Source organism: Poecilia reticulata, chromosome 1 (assembly GCF_904066995.2).
Source record: "Poecilia reticulata chromosome 1, P_reticulata-male-v2, whole genome shotgun sequence".
NCBI lineage: Eukaryota > Metazoa > Chordata > Actinopteri > Cyprinodontiformes > Poeciliidae > Poecilia > Poecilia reticulata.
In genome coordinates, this window is record NC_088830.1 from 20952641 (window position 1) to 20969216 (window position 16576).

The window sequence follows — 16576 nt, forward strand, 5'->3', positions numbered from 1 at the left end:
GACTCCATAATGTCACTCTTTTTGCTGAAGATCTCTAACTGTGACCTTGTGGAGGTATATTCGTTTTGTGCTTAACATCTTGCATGGTGCCGAGAAGATCCTCAATCAACTTTGCTTGTCACAACCTTTACAAATTTTAACTTTTGCTGTAACTTTGTAACAAGTGACTGTTTAATTGTAGCCTTTTTCAGTCCAACTTCATTGACATCTTCTCTTATCTTTTCCCATCTTAAAAAGTAGTTAAGGGAAATGGGCCTCCATTTCACCTAATATTTTTCACCCAGGGAAACTGGAAAGTATGTATTACATGTATAATAATTAGGGGTGCTAATAGTAGTGGCATGGGTTTTGTTTTGTAAACTTTTAACGTGTGATCTTCATGCCATTGGAAGTAAAACTAAGATAATATTTTTTTTAAAATCTACTTTTAGTGTGAGACTACTGTGCTGCATGTTCTCTTGCCTTTTGCATTTAAAAAAGTAGACAAATTGGCTTCGTGTTATATTTATACCAAGGGGAAACAGAAATTCAATGATTAAAATAATATATACATTATAAATGCTTCAGTGATATTTTTTGTTTGGAGTGCCAATAACAAAATGTACCCAAGCCAATAAGTCTGGCATGGGTAAATATATATATACATATATCTTACCTTGATTTTTTAAGCCTAAGTGAATTTTTATTTTATATTTTTAGTGGAATTTCACCATTGCATGTTTCCTTGTCTTTCCTGTTTTAAAGAGCAGCTTGTAGAGAGGGTCTGTGTCACATTGTACTTATAAATAATAAGTAATTTACTACATGTAGTTTAAGTGATTTGGTACCACCACCAACATCTATGGGACTAATGATTTTGCTGAAAAAAAAGGAGATATTTTTAAAGGCTATATTTTTCATCAACTTCTTTGTGTAACAAACTGCAGTAAAAGATTTCGCATCTTTACAAGGGGTACCGATAATTGTGGAAGCCCCTGTTGTTTAACAGAAACCCTCTGAAAGAAGAATACAATCGAACACATCCAGAAATGAAAACACATACAAGTACATGTAAACAAATAGATTTATTTCACAAACATCATGCTCTGTAAAATTGTATAGACACACTGGCTAAAAATACATTCTTTAGATTTAGTGTGCTCACAGTAATATATACAAACACCAAAGTGAACTGCTTTTAGAAAAATAAGAAGGCAATTTAACTTTTTAAAACTAAAAATAGCATCCTCTGGAAGACAGCTGGTATGACATTTGGCAAAAGACATTTTAAAAACTACAAGGAATGAGCTGAAAACAGCCGACACACCGGGTCACCTGAGATTGAGTGTTAGCAGCTAACCTTTCTCACAAATATAAAAACATTCTGTTAAGGAGGCAGCTGCCTTCAGAAGCAACAGCAGAGATTGCTCAATCGGTTTCGTAGAGCCGGATCTGTGAAGCGTAAAACACAGCATGTGGCGTCTGTAAGACTGTAATCAAGAGGAAAAGCTCCGTCTTCTTTAAAGCCGTCGACTTTGTAAAAACCATGTAAAAGGACATAAAGTTTAAGGCATTAACTGTGTCTCAAAAACGTGTTACATCAACACTGCAAGGGAAGCCTCCATTATGCACAAAGCATCATTGCCGATTTAAAGACGGGCAAAACATGAACAGTAGAGTTCAAACACGACTCCCCGGAGTCTCAAAACTTCAAAATCTGATTATCTAAAACATATAAGGAGGTAAAAAATACACCATAGAAAAATGTTAGAATAAAATGTAAATGGTTGCAACCATTTTACTGACAAATAATAACTTATTTCTGTTTAACAACAATGGAGTCCCTTCATGTAAGGTGACAAGGATTAAAATTATTTTCAGTAAATATATGACGTTCTGTCTTTTTAGTAGGTGCAGGACTGATGAAGAGGGGTATTTGTATCAAAGGAATACAAATATTTACTGAGCTTTTACCCACTATATAAACTGCAGCACTGAAAAAAGAGAGCGAGAGATGAAGAGAGTTCTGGTTCGCAGCAGCAGAAACCGGGTCTTTTCACTTCAAAGAGACCAACACAAGGCCTGGCTTTGGCTCGCTGAACCTGACAGAAACACACACGGGAGAAGCTATGGGTGAAGACTAACGTCTCTCTTCTTTTTGCGTGTGTGTGTGTGTGTGTGTGTGTGTGTGTGTGTGTGTGTCGTTTGAGTGTATCCGTACCTGTAGTGCTTGTTGGTGAGGTAGTCTATGACAGCGGGCCGGATGCGGGCCACTCCCCCCTGACTGTGGTTCCCTCTTCCTGTGATGACAGAGAGCTGAGGTTGACACAGACCCTGCTCGCACTCTGTTCACAAAGAGGCCAAAGAGAAACAAAACACACAAAATACAGTTAACAGGAGCACGCTCACACCACAGCGTAGTCGAAACTGTAGAGCAGGGACTTAATTTTAAGATTTAATGATTCAAAATATTTTTTTTAAAACCGTATTTTATGCAAATCCAATAAATTATTTGAATTCTCTACGTACCTTTTTGTACAGGTTGCTACTCTTGAATTCTTTGTGCTATTTTAAAGCTAAAACTTACGTGATACTTTTTCAAAAAATACACTTTTCTAAAATTGTTTTTCTTAAAGGAAAAAAAAAAGAGCAATATTTCAGATCATTCACACGCTTTCTACTCCTTCCTACTGTCAGCTGGAAACCCCGTCCAAGTTTTCAAAACACTGGTCTAACCTGCAGTTTTTTCCTGCAGGACCTGAGCCAGGTGCTCTAAGGCCTCGTTCACATGCAGCCCATGAAGGTCCAGGATGTTTCTGGGCAGCAGTGACGAGTTGACTCTTTCAAATATCTGCACCGCTGCTCTGTGATTGGCCTCACGCATCCGCTGGCCGTGCAAGTGTCCCTAAGGCAAGAGCAGATAAAAAACAGGAAGTAGATAAAAATGTTACTCTTAGGTGGATAGTTCAATGATTACCAACATTTTCATTTGTGAAATATACATATATATATATATTCGTTTACCTGCTGTGCGTAAAACGAAGCCACTTCTTTGCGGCCCTGCCTGAAAGCTTCTGCAGCCTTCGCAAAGTTCTCAAGCTGGCGCCTCCTCTGAAGGTTGGCCTCAGCCCTGAAGTCTTCGTACTCTGGATCGTCTGTATCCTGATAGTTGGAAACAGCGGACTCCAACAGCTTCTGCTTCTGTGTGGATGAAGCAAAAACAGAAGGGAAGCTTTCTATGGGATAATTTAAGGAATGAATAGATGTAAAGTAGCTTATAATGAAATTCAATAAATTAAAACAAGACAAAACTATAAATGTATATTTTGGCTTCAGGGGGTTTGTTTGTTTTCTAACAAGCCTCTAAAGAGCCAAATCAAAATAAAAAAAAGGGAAAGATGCTCATAAAAAGCTTTTGAACAGAAGGAATTTGCACCTTTTCCCTTTCCTTGCTGGCTGCTCTGTGCTGGTCCGACCGAGGAGCTTCCACTGCAACAACCGTCTTCACAGGTTCCTCCTCGTTGAGAAGAGAGCGTAGAAACAACTCAGTCTGGGTCAGGCTGTAACTGTGCAAATAAAAAAACAATAAAAAATAAACATTTTTTTAAAAAAGCACATGACTTGACAGCAGTTACAGAGCAGTCGCTTGGTGGAATACCGGAAATGCTGTTTGTCCTCTATGATTGTAAAAGTTGATTACTAAAATAATTGTCAGTTGCAGACCTACATAAGAATAAATGGCAAAGAACATAAAGAGTAAAAGCAGCTGAACAATGACTATGTCTTTTAAAGAGAAAGAGCCAACAGTTTACATGATGTTACCATTGCACAAGAGGATGATCATAGTCTTTTCATACTTGTGATCTCTGAAGATGTCCTCCAGAAAATGCTTGTCGATTGTGGGGAAAAGTTCATAAAGTTGCTTCTCTTTCAACAACGAAGCTCCATCCCGGCGGTGGAGGTCAACGCGACTCTGTCTGGTCTGAAAGAAAGGCGGCCAGAGAGAGTTAATGGAAACTAGAAGGAACAACCGTAGGGTCACATGCTGCAAACGCCTTTGTGGTGTTGTGATACCTTCTGCATGTTCGCCTGCAGAGCTTGCTCCTCTTTGATGATGTCTCTAAGAGAGACGTGTGGACGGGACACGTTCCAGTGATCCATAAACGGGATCCGAGCGCTGGCGTCTGGCTGGCCGGCCAGTGGCATGTCGCCATTTTTGCTCGTCAGGGAACTACCCGGATGTGTCCGCTCTTGTGGAACACGTAAACAATTTTAAAAATCCACATTTAAGATCCATGAAAAACTATACTAAGCCTGCAAAAGGCTAACAGGTACATTTCTTGTGTTTAGACTTTGTTTGTTGCTTTAAAATAATTACATTTTCCTGCTACTTACTTTCCTCGAGCAGCTGGAAAGACAGAGCTGCTTGTCTTTGTCTTTCCTGAAAAATAAAAGTATATTTATTAAAAAGGAAACAGATGCACAATGGTAGATCTCGACAGAAGTGCTAGTGTTTTTTTTCTGTGAGATTTAATCTAACCTGGATAGTTTCTTTCCACTTTTGGTAGAGAAGTTTAGCCAGATTGAGATCCATCAGCACAGCAAAGTCATCCGCTGAACACGTGCCTAACGGACAACCAATAAGATGCAACAGGGTTTAATGTGGCAGATACACAGAACGCTGCACATAGTTGTAGTGTACATGGTTTTCATAATTATGCAATTAAAACAAAAGTGTGCATTTGCATTCATCTTCCCTTGAGTTAAAACTTTGACAACAGTAAACTTTTACTGATTTACTGATATTCTTGACATTCATCTTTGCAAAATAGATCATGCTCAGTCAGACTGGATGAGTGTCTCTGAAAATTTCAAAGATTCTCAACAGTATTTAGATCTAGGTGTTGACTGGACTATCCCAACATGAATATGGTTTCCTCTAAACCAGGGGTGTCAAACTCCAGTCCTGAAGGGCCACTGTCCTGCAGTTTTTAGATGTGCCACAGGTACAAAACACCTGAATCAAATGGCTTAATTACCTCCTCAGTTCTCCAGAGCCTTGCTAATGACCTAATTATTCTATTCAGGTGTGGTGCAGCAGAGTCACTTCTAAAAGTTGCAGGACACCGGCCCTCGAGGACTGGAGTTTGACACCCCTGCTCTAAACCATTTAATTGCAACTCTTTTTGTTATGGTTGCTGAACCCGATAGGAAGCTAACTTCCAGTATTTTGCAGCAACTAGGTTTTATTGTCTGCAACTCCATCTGTATCCATGTTTCACTTTAGGGATGCTGTGTTCAAGGTCGACCGGTGATGAGTTCGTACAGCAACACAAGGAAAGGAGATAGACGATGATGAAAAATCAAAGATCGTAACATCAGGCCCGGATATAATCAGGAACGCATTTGTGATTATATCAGCTAGAAACAACACATATTACCCTTTTCTGTTGTTCAATCCATTTTTTGAGGTTTATCTCAGCAATGATAATTACACATCTAGTTGCTCAGTCATAAGCCACCCAAATGGAAAACTTTAGTTTTGGCGTGCAGAGTGTGAACGGATAGTACTCCACGTACAATAAGGGATTACATTTCCTTTGATACTACAGTGACAACTGCAATTTGAAATATTGTGCAGCTCTAGTTGCAGGTGCTGCACTGTGTCAGTTTCACATGTAGGTCTAAAGTTCAGTCTTGGTCTCACCTGACCAGAGAAACTTCTTCCACATGTTTAAGTAATTGCTTTCTTCTTGCCACTCTTCAATCGGGGACAAATTTGTTGAGTGTATTGATATTAGTTGTCCTGCCACCAGATTCTATTACCCGAGCTGTGGATCTCTGCACAGCTCCTACAGAGTTAATATGTTTACCAGAGTACAAATGCACACCACATTTTTTATATTTTTATTATCAACATATTTTATGGGATATGAGTGCTTTTGCATGTCACTCTTATCCTGTACTTTAGATGGTTATTTCAGCTGAGAGTAAGCTCATCGAGCTCCCTGTATGTAAATTACCTGGGTCTACTCCGACAGGACCGAACAGCTCTGTTAGCTGCAGTGCCAGCTCCGTTGAGAGTTTCAGCTCCACGGTTTGGATGTTCAGATGTTGGCTTTGCCTCTCTGCTTTCCTCTGACTTTGTTCTCTTTCCATCTCTTCCAGCTCAGCCTGCAGAAGTCGGTTGATCTCATCCATGCTCGCAATATCGTCGGTGGTTTCAGTTTCAAAGTTTAAGATGTCTTCGCTCCCGCCCCAAGCTCCGTCTTCGAAATCAGCTTCTGCGACCAGGAGGTCGGCGTCGGAGCCGCGCTCCAGTTCGACTGCTTCGGGAGGGGGCGGTTCCATCTGAGGAACTGGTTCTTGGTCAGAAGCTGGCTCTGACTGCTCATCGACTATAACTGAAACCGATTCCCCTCCAAATGGTATGTCGGTTTTTTTGTGTCCTTCGTTTGACCCCCTTTCTGTCTCATGAGTCAACTCCTGTGCTGTTTCTTTAGCCCCAGTTTGTTCTCCTTTAGACTCACCCTCCCTCACCGGTTCCAGACATTCACCAGTATCTGAAACCTCACTCAAAGCTCGGCTGGACGGTTGGATGTCATCACAATCTTCATCCCGGAAGAACCTCTCTCCAGAGTCCAGCAGGAGGTTGGTGGTCCATTCCAAGTCCTGGCTGCACTTGTCATACAGATCCTCTAACGTATCGAAACTGACGAGTTTAAAATGGCGGCTGAGGATACGCAAGCTCTCCAGCCGGTTCTGAGTCACCCCAAGCTCCTTCTCCTCCAGCTGGGTGCCCTTCTCGTGCACCACCCGGTACGGCACCTCCATGAGGCTGGATGAGTTCGCAGCAGCTGCCGTGGAGGACAGCCACGGCACAAAACGAGAAGAGTTTCCTTCCAACACCCGGATGTCGCCGGAGTGTCCGCTGGCAACCACGACGGCGCCGTCAGAGCCATGGCGACGGTTGAGACGCCAGAGAAGAGCGAAGTCCTGCGGTTCTGTCTGAGAGAAGCTGCTCATTTCTACTGAAGCGAAGGCGGTTGGTAGCTCAGGGCGGGATGGGGAGAGCAGGTCCAGATCCGGTTTCAGGTCAAAATTGATCACTTTGGCATCAGAGTTTGTGCTTTTTTTGTTGTCCGTATTTTCAGCTGCAGAGTTTGAACAGTCTGAATCATTCATGGAAGAGTTGTGAGAGAAGGTGAGGGCCAACTTGCACTGCTTCCCGGATCTCCGACCCTGTCGCTGCTTTTTCTCCTGACTGCTGCCACAACTTTCTGCTTCTGCAGATAACTCAGGCGCCGGACTTTCAGGACCCTCACCGACGTGTTTCATAATCGACTCGGCTCCCTGTGATCTGCGATTTTCTTTCAGATCTGCGTCTTTGTTTCCAACTTGATCGCTGCATACATCTGTTGACTCCAGTAGTTCCTTCCCAGTTTCTGAAGAATCAGAGATCCTTTCTGTGTTAGTATTCACTTTGTTTTCACTCTCGACTCCTTCGAAACAGCCAGTGCTGTTATGTGAGTCATTTGTCTTCCAGTCCTGGACGCAGTCAGGTAAGCCAGCTTTACTCCGATTTTGCTGCCTCTCTTCGGTTTTGTTAACTTCTTCCACCTTGCCACCTTCATCCTGTTTCTCAATCTCTTCCCCGGAGCTAGGAGAGAGTGAGCAGGATGAACACATCTGATCTGTGACCACACCGGTCTGAATAAGGTCAAGAAGCTTTTGCAACTCGGTTATATCCGGGCCTGATGTTACGATCTTTGATTTTTCATCATCTCCTATCTCCTTTCCTTGTGTTGCTGTACGCCTCTCTCCTCTCTTCACCGGTCGCTGCTGAAGAGACTCTTCAGAAGGCCAGTCTCCAACGAAATGAAGCATCTCAGAGTTCCTCTTCTCTTCTCCTTTCCCCACCACCGTCTCCTCCTCTGCTTGCTCATCTGCTGAAGTGTCCTTGTCTGATGAGTTGGTATCTTTAACGAGGTCCACAGCCTCTGCCTGGTCAAAACCAGACCTTTTTGATCTCTCCCTCTTCACTCTTTGTGCAATAGATTCAGAAAACGCCACAGGAACTTCATCAGAGTGGTCTTCATTCATCACAGATTCCACGATGCAATCTGGGATTCTCCCTTCTCTTTTACTGGGGTTCAGTTCAGAATCCACTTGACCCGAATAAATATCCTCCGCATCAAAAGCATCTGGCCTGCTGGATTGTTTTCCTAGCAGCTGGAGGTCGAGCGACTCGGTGGATTCACAGGAAGCTTCGTCAGGCATTCCAGCGTCATCGGAGCCGCTGATGGACGACACGTCAGGGAGAGAGGAATAAAGCTGAGGGTGGGAACTTTTACATTCCTCATTCAGTCTGGACCGATCTACCAGGTCTGGACAGGGCGTGTCCGCAGAGACAGGCCTACAGAAAAACAGACAAAAAATATAGGAAGGGAGGTTGTTGATGTATGAACACAAACGTACATTAATATGCTGCAAGTTTTAAAAAGATTAAATGAGATTCACAATTTATCTGCTTAAAAGAAACTGTTAGTCTTCTTACTCCTTAAAGCTGCGGTGTGTAGCTTTTATAAACTAGATATTGTTTTTTACATATTTATTAAAATCATGTCATAGTGTGAGAAAAATAATCGGTGGGAAAAAAATAAATAAATAAATCAAGCTCCTCCACCTTCTCCCAGTGCTACTATCATCGGTGCTGTCTACAGAAAGCAACCAATCAGAGTCAAGAGGAGGGTTAAGACCCTCCTCTTGCTCATCTATCTGCTGCTCAATGTGCTAAATATGGTGCGGAAACAACTTAACGTTCCAGTAAAGCTGTTTATCTGCCGTCATCGATGGCCATGCTAATAATCCTGAGCATTTGTGGCAGGCTCTGCTATCAGAAAGAAGTTGTAATGTAGCAAAGAGCAAGAGGGAGGATGTGAGCAGCATGCATGAGCATTATTGACAGCACTAAGGTCCTCCTCCTGGCTCTGAATGGTTATTTCTGACCGAGTTGTGCATTTCTGCAAATGGCAATAGGACCACAGGGGGAAGGCAGAGGAGCTCGTTTTTTTTTTTTTTTAAAGTGTCTTATGTTGTACTTTTATGACATAATGGCAAATATGTGAAAAAACATATTGTTCATAATATACATAGTGCAGCTTTAAGCTTTTTCACATTTGTTTTCAATCAATTTTATTGGGACTTTATGTAATAAACTATTTCACAGTGATTTGTGAAAAAAACTTGTGCATTTGTATTGCATCGTTTTTACTCTGGTCATCCTGGATAAATGTGTGACCAATTATCCTTATAAATCTTAGTCATTAAATAAAGTCCATATGTCTGTAATTAAATCTCAGTATAAATCCAGCGAGGGCCTGGATTTATACTGATCCATGAGGGCCTCAGGATATTTTAGAGAACACAAGTGAACAAACAGCATCATAAAGGCTGAGGAACATAGCACACAGGTCAGAGAACAGATGTGGGGAAGTTCAAAGCAGGATTTGATTCTGAAAATTACCAAAAGCTTGAACTTTCTCATAGAGCTCAGTTCCTATCTGAAAATGAAGAGGGGATGGCCCAACTATACACCTGGCAAGACATGATTGTCCTAAACTGACAGTGTGGACAAGAAGAGTCATAGTCAGAAAAGCAGCCAAGGGGTCCATGGTGACTCTGAAGATCCACAGCTCCGGTGGGAGAATTTGCCAACAGGGAAAATATTTGCCATGCATTTGAGTTTGGACTTAATGGAAGAGCTTAAAGAAAGCCATAAGAAACCCTGCCTGCAGTTTGGCTACAAGCCATTTATTGGAACAATAAATGGCTTGGAAGAATAAATGGCTTGTAGCAAACACATGGGAAACTGAAATGTTGCATCAGGCCTACATGTAAAGCGTTTGACAGAAAACTAATTCTACACTTCATTTTGAACACACCATCTCCACTCCAATGCTGGAAGACTGGAGTCGGGGCTCATCTTCCAAAAAGACATAAAACCAGAACTAAAGAGGAAGGTCTGAGCTGAATGAAATTATTTTTAAAACTATCAATTCCTTTTAACTTTGCAATGCTACATTGAATGGGCTTGTCACATAAAATGTCTTGAAATGTGTGGCTATAATGTGACATAAGTGCAAAGTGATTTTTTTCTACAGTAGATCTTAAGTCAAAATATTTGTTCCTTATTATTCTGAGGAAACAACAACTAACAAGCTATTAACTCATGTTCCGATCCACAATGAAAGAATATAACTTCAACGTCACATTTCTTTCAAGCCAAACAGTGAAGTATTTTGAATAATTACTCACAGCGAGTGGCAGTTCTCCTGCAGAAGAGCCGGTTTAAACTCAGGCATGTGTGAGCTCATAATGGACTGAACCGTGACAAAGCGCTCGTATCCATTCAGCATCCGGCGAATTGTTTCAGCAGGTACGTTATGGGTGGTACGCCTGCAAATTAACACACACAGATAGCAAAATTACAGAACATTCAGTGTTTACCCCAGAAAACTTGCTAAGCCTGGAGCTCAGGGCGTTAGGTCAGTCATCCAGCCTCCCGCCATGTTTTTGAGTTAAAAAAAATGTTTAAAGTTGACAGGAACTTTGAAAATATCATTTGATGGTTATGCATTTTAGGAAGACTTGAGGATTAATACCTAAACACCAACTAAAAAGTTTAAAAAAGGCAATCATTGAAAAAAAAAAAAAGACTTAATAAATTAACAATGCCAAGCCTGGTGGGGGCACAAGTAAAGCCTGGTGGTTATAATACACTGAAGGAAACCCTGACATTGTTCATAATAAACTAAATGACAGACGTCCTACTGTCTCTTACCTCTCCAGCTCTCTGGGCTTGGATTTCCACCAAGTGTCCGGCTCTTTGAACAACACCTTATAGCCGTGTTTCAGCGCCTAAAGTACACAGCACACTGTCGATTATCTGATGTTTATGACACAGTTGTAAGTAATCCATTATTTACAAGCTTTTTTATAATCAACTCTCCCGCCTTATGTAACCTCTTTGTCACAATGCAGTGACTGTTTGTGATTAAAAGAACAGTTTTACTAGCTTCTTTGCAAGCTAACTGACCTGAACCACGTAGGGTTTCATCTCCCATCCCTGCATGTTGGTGTTATCAATGATGATGGGGTTGATGCCACGCTCAAAACTCTCCCTGGCTGTAAAACACAATTTCCATTTGCAAAACAGAAAAAACAGAAACTTGGGTTAAAAAAAAACAAACAAAAAAATCCCAAAACTCTCACATTCAATCAAAAGACGTACAAAGTGTTGTACTTTATATTAATGTGCATGTGAATGTTGACCTCGTTTATGGTTCCACTCGTGGGCCTCCCCCAGGACCATGGGGTCAAATCGGTACCTTCCACCACGGCTGAAATAGTCATCAGTGCTAAGCACGAATCCGCCCGGGTTACGCTCCAACAAGGCCCTGCAAAGACGCACGTAGCCATGGCTGATGCAACATTCAAGTGACTCCTGCAGCAGAAATTCGCCAATTCACCAGTCCAAGTGTTTTGCTGAAAATATCAATCTTAGTCACGTCTGGGTTCAGTAAAAGTTAAAACTGTACAAAAGATATATACATTTTAAGCTTAAGATATTTGTCTGCAAATATGTTCTACCCAGAACTTCAAAGTTTCAGCTTCAGGCTTAAATTGTCTGAAAAAATCTCTTGTTAAGCAATTTTTACTGCCCAATTATTAAATCAGTTAATCCAAAAATTAAACAGATTAGCCCTATGCTGCATTGATGTTAAACCAAGCAGAAAGGACTGGGCTTTCCATATGTTGATGTGAGAAGTATTTTTTTTAGCTTAGATACAATCCTTTGCTACAGTTGAATCTGTCTTATTGCATTTTATGCAATAAAATTGTTTTTCTGTAATTATGTGCTTATTTCTGGGTCAGCAAAAAGAATGGTTAAGGTAAACACCTTCTTCTATTCCAGCTAACGTAGCCTTACATACTCAAGAAGGTATATGAGGTGAGGCCATCGAACGCTTGAGTCAGTAAATTCCTGGATTGTCTCACTTGCATTGCTCTGTCTGTAGGTTATGTCTGGCTGAATAATTGTCCCTGCTTGAACCCTGATGGTTCTAGAAGATAGTTTTCTTCTTGTCACCCGTTTTTCCACTGAGTTTTCTGAAGAACAGGTTTTGTTCCAGAAAGCCAGAAGAACAGAGGTGAAGAAAATCAGCTTTATGTCCGCTGATAGCAAGGGAACTTGTAAGTTAAAATAAATAAATCTGTCATTTTTTAAAAATTCTCATCTGAGGTGCCAAAAAAAGCAAGAAATCTACGTTTAACTGTAGTTATAATGTGAGAATCTGATTTATTGGTACAGAGCACAAGAGGCAAGACAATAAACTGTCATAGTTTTAGTTAATAGATCTGAGTCAAGAGCAGTAATAAAAAAAAATACACACACATATACAACTACGGTGACTACAGTCAGTGTATCACAGCATGTTTACCTTGCCAGGGTCGACTTGCCAGAGCCTGGGGCACCACGAAGCAGCACAAGCACCTTTCCTTGCAACTGCAGTCTGCTATGGAGAGTAGGGGACTGTGGGGCCACTGGAAGGGCCCAAGACTTGGGGACAGCAGAAGGTTTGAGAGGCGACTGACTGATGGGGCCCGTGTTCAGCCAGGGGGAGGCAAGTCTAGAAGGGTTGAGCCAACAGGAGGGTCCCTGAGCCACGGGGGTGATAAAGGCTGGCCTCTGGCTTCCTTGGACCTGACTGCAGAACGCTGGTGCACCCAAGTTCCAGGATGATGACCCAAAGCCATGTGGGTTGCTATTTAGTAAACTCGCTTTGGATCTGGCTCCGGTGGCTAATGAATCCGAGTATGTGGGTGCGGTCCATTCTGGAGCAGTCTTAGGCGTTTCCTGCTTTTTATACACCTGGAAAGCAGAGGGACGTCCCGACGCTGCTAGGTCCAACGGAGGCTTAGACTTGTCTGTAGAGCTTTCTGCTGTCAGGTGTGTAAAATCCAGCACATCCTGCTGTGTCTCCAGGACTTCATCTCCCCAGGTGCTGAGCTGGTTCAGGGGAGAGGAAACTCCAGACCGACCCTCCACCTGTCCGCCCGACAGGGACGGCTGGGTGGGAAAGCGCTCCTTGGATGCAGCTTTCATGCTGCTCTGAAGCAGCTCCGGGAGTGCCTGCTGAGGAACAGGAGAAGGAGGGAATAAAGGGAGAGACGATGACACGCTGCCAGGCGCCTCGTCCTTGACATCTCGCTGCTCGGTTAGCGTCTCCAGCTCTTGATCGATGAGCAGGTCCAGGTCCTCCGTCAGCAGGTTTGCAGACGGAGGGGAGGAGGAGTGATGTGCCGTCCCGCCGAAGGGATGTCCATCGGGATTCGGTTGGGAAAAATGATGCGGGCTGAGCAACGCTGCAGCAGTGCGCTCGAAGCCAGAGACAGGAGGAAGTTGTGGGGTCAGGCCTTCAGCTGCACCAGACAGCTCCAGCAGAGAGTCCATTGCATTTTCAACTAAGGCAGACGCGGATACAAATATTAGTGAAGGAGTAAATGTTGACTCCAGTTGCTAAATAATACAAACAATAAAACTAGTGCTCTTATTCCCAAATCTACCAAATTTATTTTGAAACACTGTACACCAAACGCAAATGCTACCAAATGAGTATGTTAGAGAATAACCTTATTGCTGCACTTTATTTCAACCAATTGCCTTCCTAAATCTTTCATCCTGAGTGCTACCGATTAAATAAAACTGCAAAGTGCAGTCACTTTGCAGTGACAAAAAAAATTACATTTGATTCTACATTGGATATAAGGATTTCCTGTTGCTTTTAATTAAAAACAAGTTGTCTTAAATGCAGGTGAACTTTGCCCTGATCGTTGCTCTTCCAATCTGTTAATTAACCTCCACCATATCAGCTCTTATTGCTCTACAGGTTTTTACTACGGTATGTTAAGCAGAATTTACTTGTAAATATTATGTCCAGGGTTTTATGGGGCCTTGGGCATCATTCTGTTTGGGATCTTCAGACCATTGACTATTCAAGTATAACAACAACACAGAACTCTGTTTTACATTGTCTATTCTTGATCGTTGTGGACTGTACATTTAAGTAGAGACAAACATCAGAATTTTGTGACAAATTTCTGTTTTCTATAAAATTTAAACACTTTGATACTGATCTGAGCCATTTAAATTTTATTTTTCTTTCTTAGGCATAGGTATTCCAGGTAAAGACAATATGGACTTGAAAATTTTTACACAATATTTTGTGACATAGCAGTCATAAGACATTATTAATACTGTAAACAGGACACTGACTCTTAATAAAGACTAAATATTGCTTTTGGCGGACTGTCAAGATGAGTTATTCATACTAGTGACGCGGTAGTATTTATGTAGCTTCTAGTGCAGTGGTTCTTAACCTGGGTTCGGTCGAACCCCAGGGATTCGGTGAGTCGGTCTCAGGGGTTCGGCGGAGCCTCTGCCGCGGAGGTAAATACGCACTTGTGTAAAGTCGTGATGACGCCCCGCTTTGCCATCACTTGCTGCAGAGGATCACGTTACATTGCTTAGCTAATCAGTGCTGCGGAGGAGCCCTAATTGAAGGAGCTCCACTCTCAGCATGGATTTGAACTTTTGTCTTTAATTACTTCACCAAAACTCACCGTTTTTACCAAATTCTGTAGTCTAAATCTGCTCCTTAGTCGCATCTTTTAGGGGTTGCTACTGCCTCTAGTGGTGTGGGGGTGGTTACACAGCTAATATAATTACATTACAAAATCAGAATACCACAAAGTATTTTTGTGTGTCGGGGGTTGGAATAAGAAGGGTTCGGTGAATGCGCATATGCAACTGGGGGGTTCGGTACCTCAAAAAAGGTTAAGAACCACTGTTTTAGTGACAACAGGTGGAAGAGAGAGATTGGGTTTATTGAACTTACTTCAGCTGGAGTTTAGGCTGCAATTTATTACATTACTGACCTTGTACTATCATGAGAAAGGTCCAGTTAATAATGCTGTGTTTGTTCGCTTCAACCTACCACTACTACTACTTAAGTCTTAGTCAGCAAGCTAACTGGTTAGCCCAGTTACAACCTCAACCAGCAGGTCGGACAGCGAAGGTTCCGTGTGTTTTAGGTACCTTTAAAGTCGCACTCAGAGAGCACGATGTGTATAACCTCTGGGTCCAGATGTGAAAACATCTCCTGCATTCTTTTAAGGATGTTCTCCTTTTCGGCGCTGCTCTGATGGAAGTCATATCTCTGAGGTGGTGGGTAGCCCGCGGGTCGTCCTCCCTCGGGTGGCCCGTTGGGCTGCCTGGCTGGGCTCTGGCCGTTTTTCTTTTTCCGAGGCATACCTTAGCCGAGCTACTGCCACCGACTGCTCTCATTAGCTGCTAAGAACAGCTAACGAGAGATCGGGGAGTCACAGGAGAGAGTCTCGAAGGTGAAAACATGCTACAGCCATATCCACTGGAGTGCAGAAATTGAAGGTTTTGGTCCCCAACAGCACTCCAAGTGGTGGAAGTAGCTACGTCGGAAATGACAACTTCTTGGCTGCATGTCTGGAATGGCTGTAAATAGTGACTTCAAAATAAAAGCTGGTCTCGCCTTTCTTTTCTTTCCTCTCGTCGCTCAGTGTGTAAGGGACCAAGAAGCCACTAAAACATTCAATAAAAACTACAGTGACAAATATGTCCGTCACTGGAAGTGGAAAAACATCGTCAGTGAACAATTGAGAACCCCTCCTAAATGGGTTCTTCTAAAACAAAGAGCATATTATCTAAAAAAGGTTATCACCACAAATGCAAAATGTGCATTCCATAAACAGCAGTACACAGCAGTTGCAAGTACATGACAAAGCACGTCACTGGATGCATTCAATAACAGTCAGCCGGGGAATAACCCGGGGGCGTTTCATTCCTTTTACCCGGAAAACAAGATTCAAGTGTCTCATTCTTCTTTAAAATAATTTAACCAAACAAAATTTCTTACAGATTACTCGTTATAAGGAATACAGAAATAAATACATAGGTTTTTATGAGTTGTGTTTTATTTTGGTTTGCAGATTTAGTTGACTTGTGTGTCATTCTATTATTGTTAAAGTTAGGCAAATATAAACTATTAAAACAATTAATCAAAATTATTTGTATACTTGAATGACGCCAACTTACCACTTAAAACATGGTTTCAACATATTTTTAATCTGAGACAGTATTTCCTTTTTCTTTTAGTTTATGGACAACTTTGTTTACGCTTCACAAGGCCGATCTTGAGGGTGGATATAAACGAGGTATGAAAATGATGCGCACCCCATAGTATTAAAAATGGCTGTCACCAGTAGATGCCGCTGTTTTCACAAAACATAATTTTAATGCCTCTTGATTCAATAGTTTTAGTAGTAGCAACACTGGTGAGAAAAAAATACCTGGAACTTGTGGTTACCCTTAGTAGTGACTGACATACGTTCATTTAGACTTTATAATTTTATATAAACAGAAAGACACATATCAAAAAAGATTCCAGACAAGCGATTATGGCGCCTGTTATTTGTTTCCGACTCCCGCCATCGGAGTTGC

The 16576-nt window shown here is 41.9% G+C and overlaps 1 protein-coding gene and 1 long non-coding RNA gene across 2 annotated transcripts in view; one reads left to right on the forward strand and one right to left on the reverse strand.

The window, feature by feature from the left end:
• The window catches only part of LOC103466903 (uncharacterized), a 14974-nt gene extending 8737 nt beyond the window's left edge, over positions 1-6237 (forward strand). Inside the window, exon 4 of the long non-coding RNA XR_014088116.1 lies at positions 6148-6237. This is a non-coding gene — a long non-coding RNA (uncharacterized LOC103466903). The remainder of the gene's footprint in view (positions 1-6147) is intronic.
• n4bp2 (NEDD4 binding protein 2) lies at positions 1046-15573 on the reverse strand. Its single transcript, XM_008412822.2, has 16 exons — positions 15140-15573; positions 12483-13506; positions 11314-11438; positions 11078-11166; positions 10823-10899; positions 10297-10437; positions 6003-8395; positions 4520-4605; positions 4375-4420; positions 4054-4229; positions 3837-3961; positions 3416-3545; positions 3004-3180; positions 2716-2884; positions 2201-2324; positions 1046-2081 (listed from the first exon to the last, which is right to left on the reverse strand). Exons 1-16 carry the CDS (start codon positions 15351-15353, stop codon positions 2036-2038), a joined length of 5142 nt encoding a protein of 1713 aa, XP_008411044.1. The 5' UTR covers positions 15354-15573; the 3' UTR covers positions 1046-2035.
• Positions 15574-16576: the final 1003 nt, after the last annotated feature.

What these genes read in the sequence shown, in the direction of transcription:
- n4bp2 (XM_008412822.2), bottom strand. Translation starts at nt 15,353, where the DNA reads ATGCCTCGGAAAAAGAAAAACGGCCAGAGCCCAGCCAGGCAGCCCAAC. An exon ending in GACATCTTCAGAGATCACAA is followed by an intron (nt 3,546 to 3,836) that starts GTATGAAAAGAC and finishes TTATTTGCACAG; the next exon opens with TTACAGCCTGACCCAGACTG. An exon ending in CTCACCAACAAGCACTACAG is followed by an intron (nt 2,082 to 2,200) that starts GTACGGATACAC and finishes TGTTTCTGTCAG; the next exon opens with GTTCAGCGAGCCAAAGCCAG.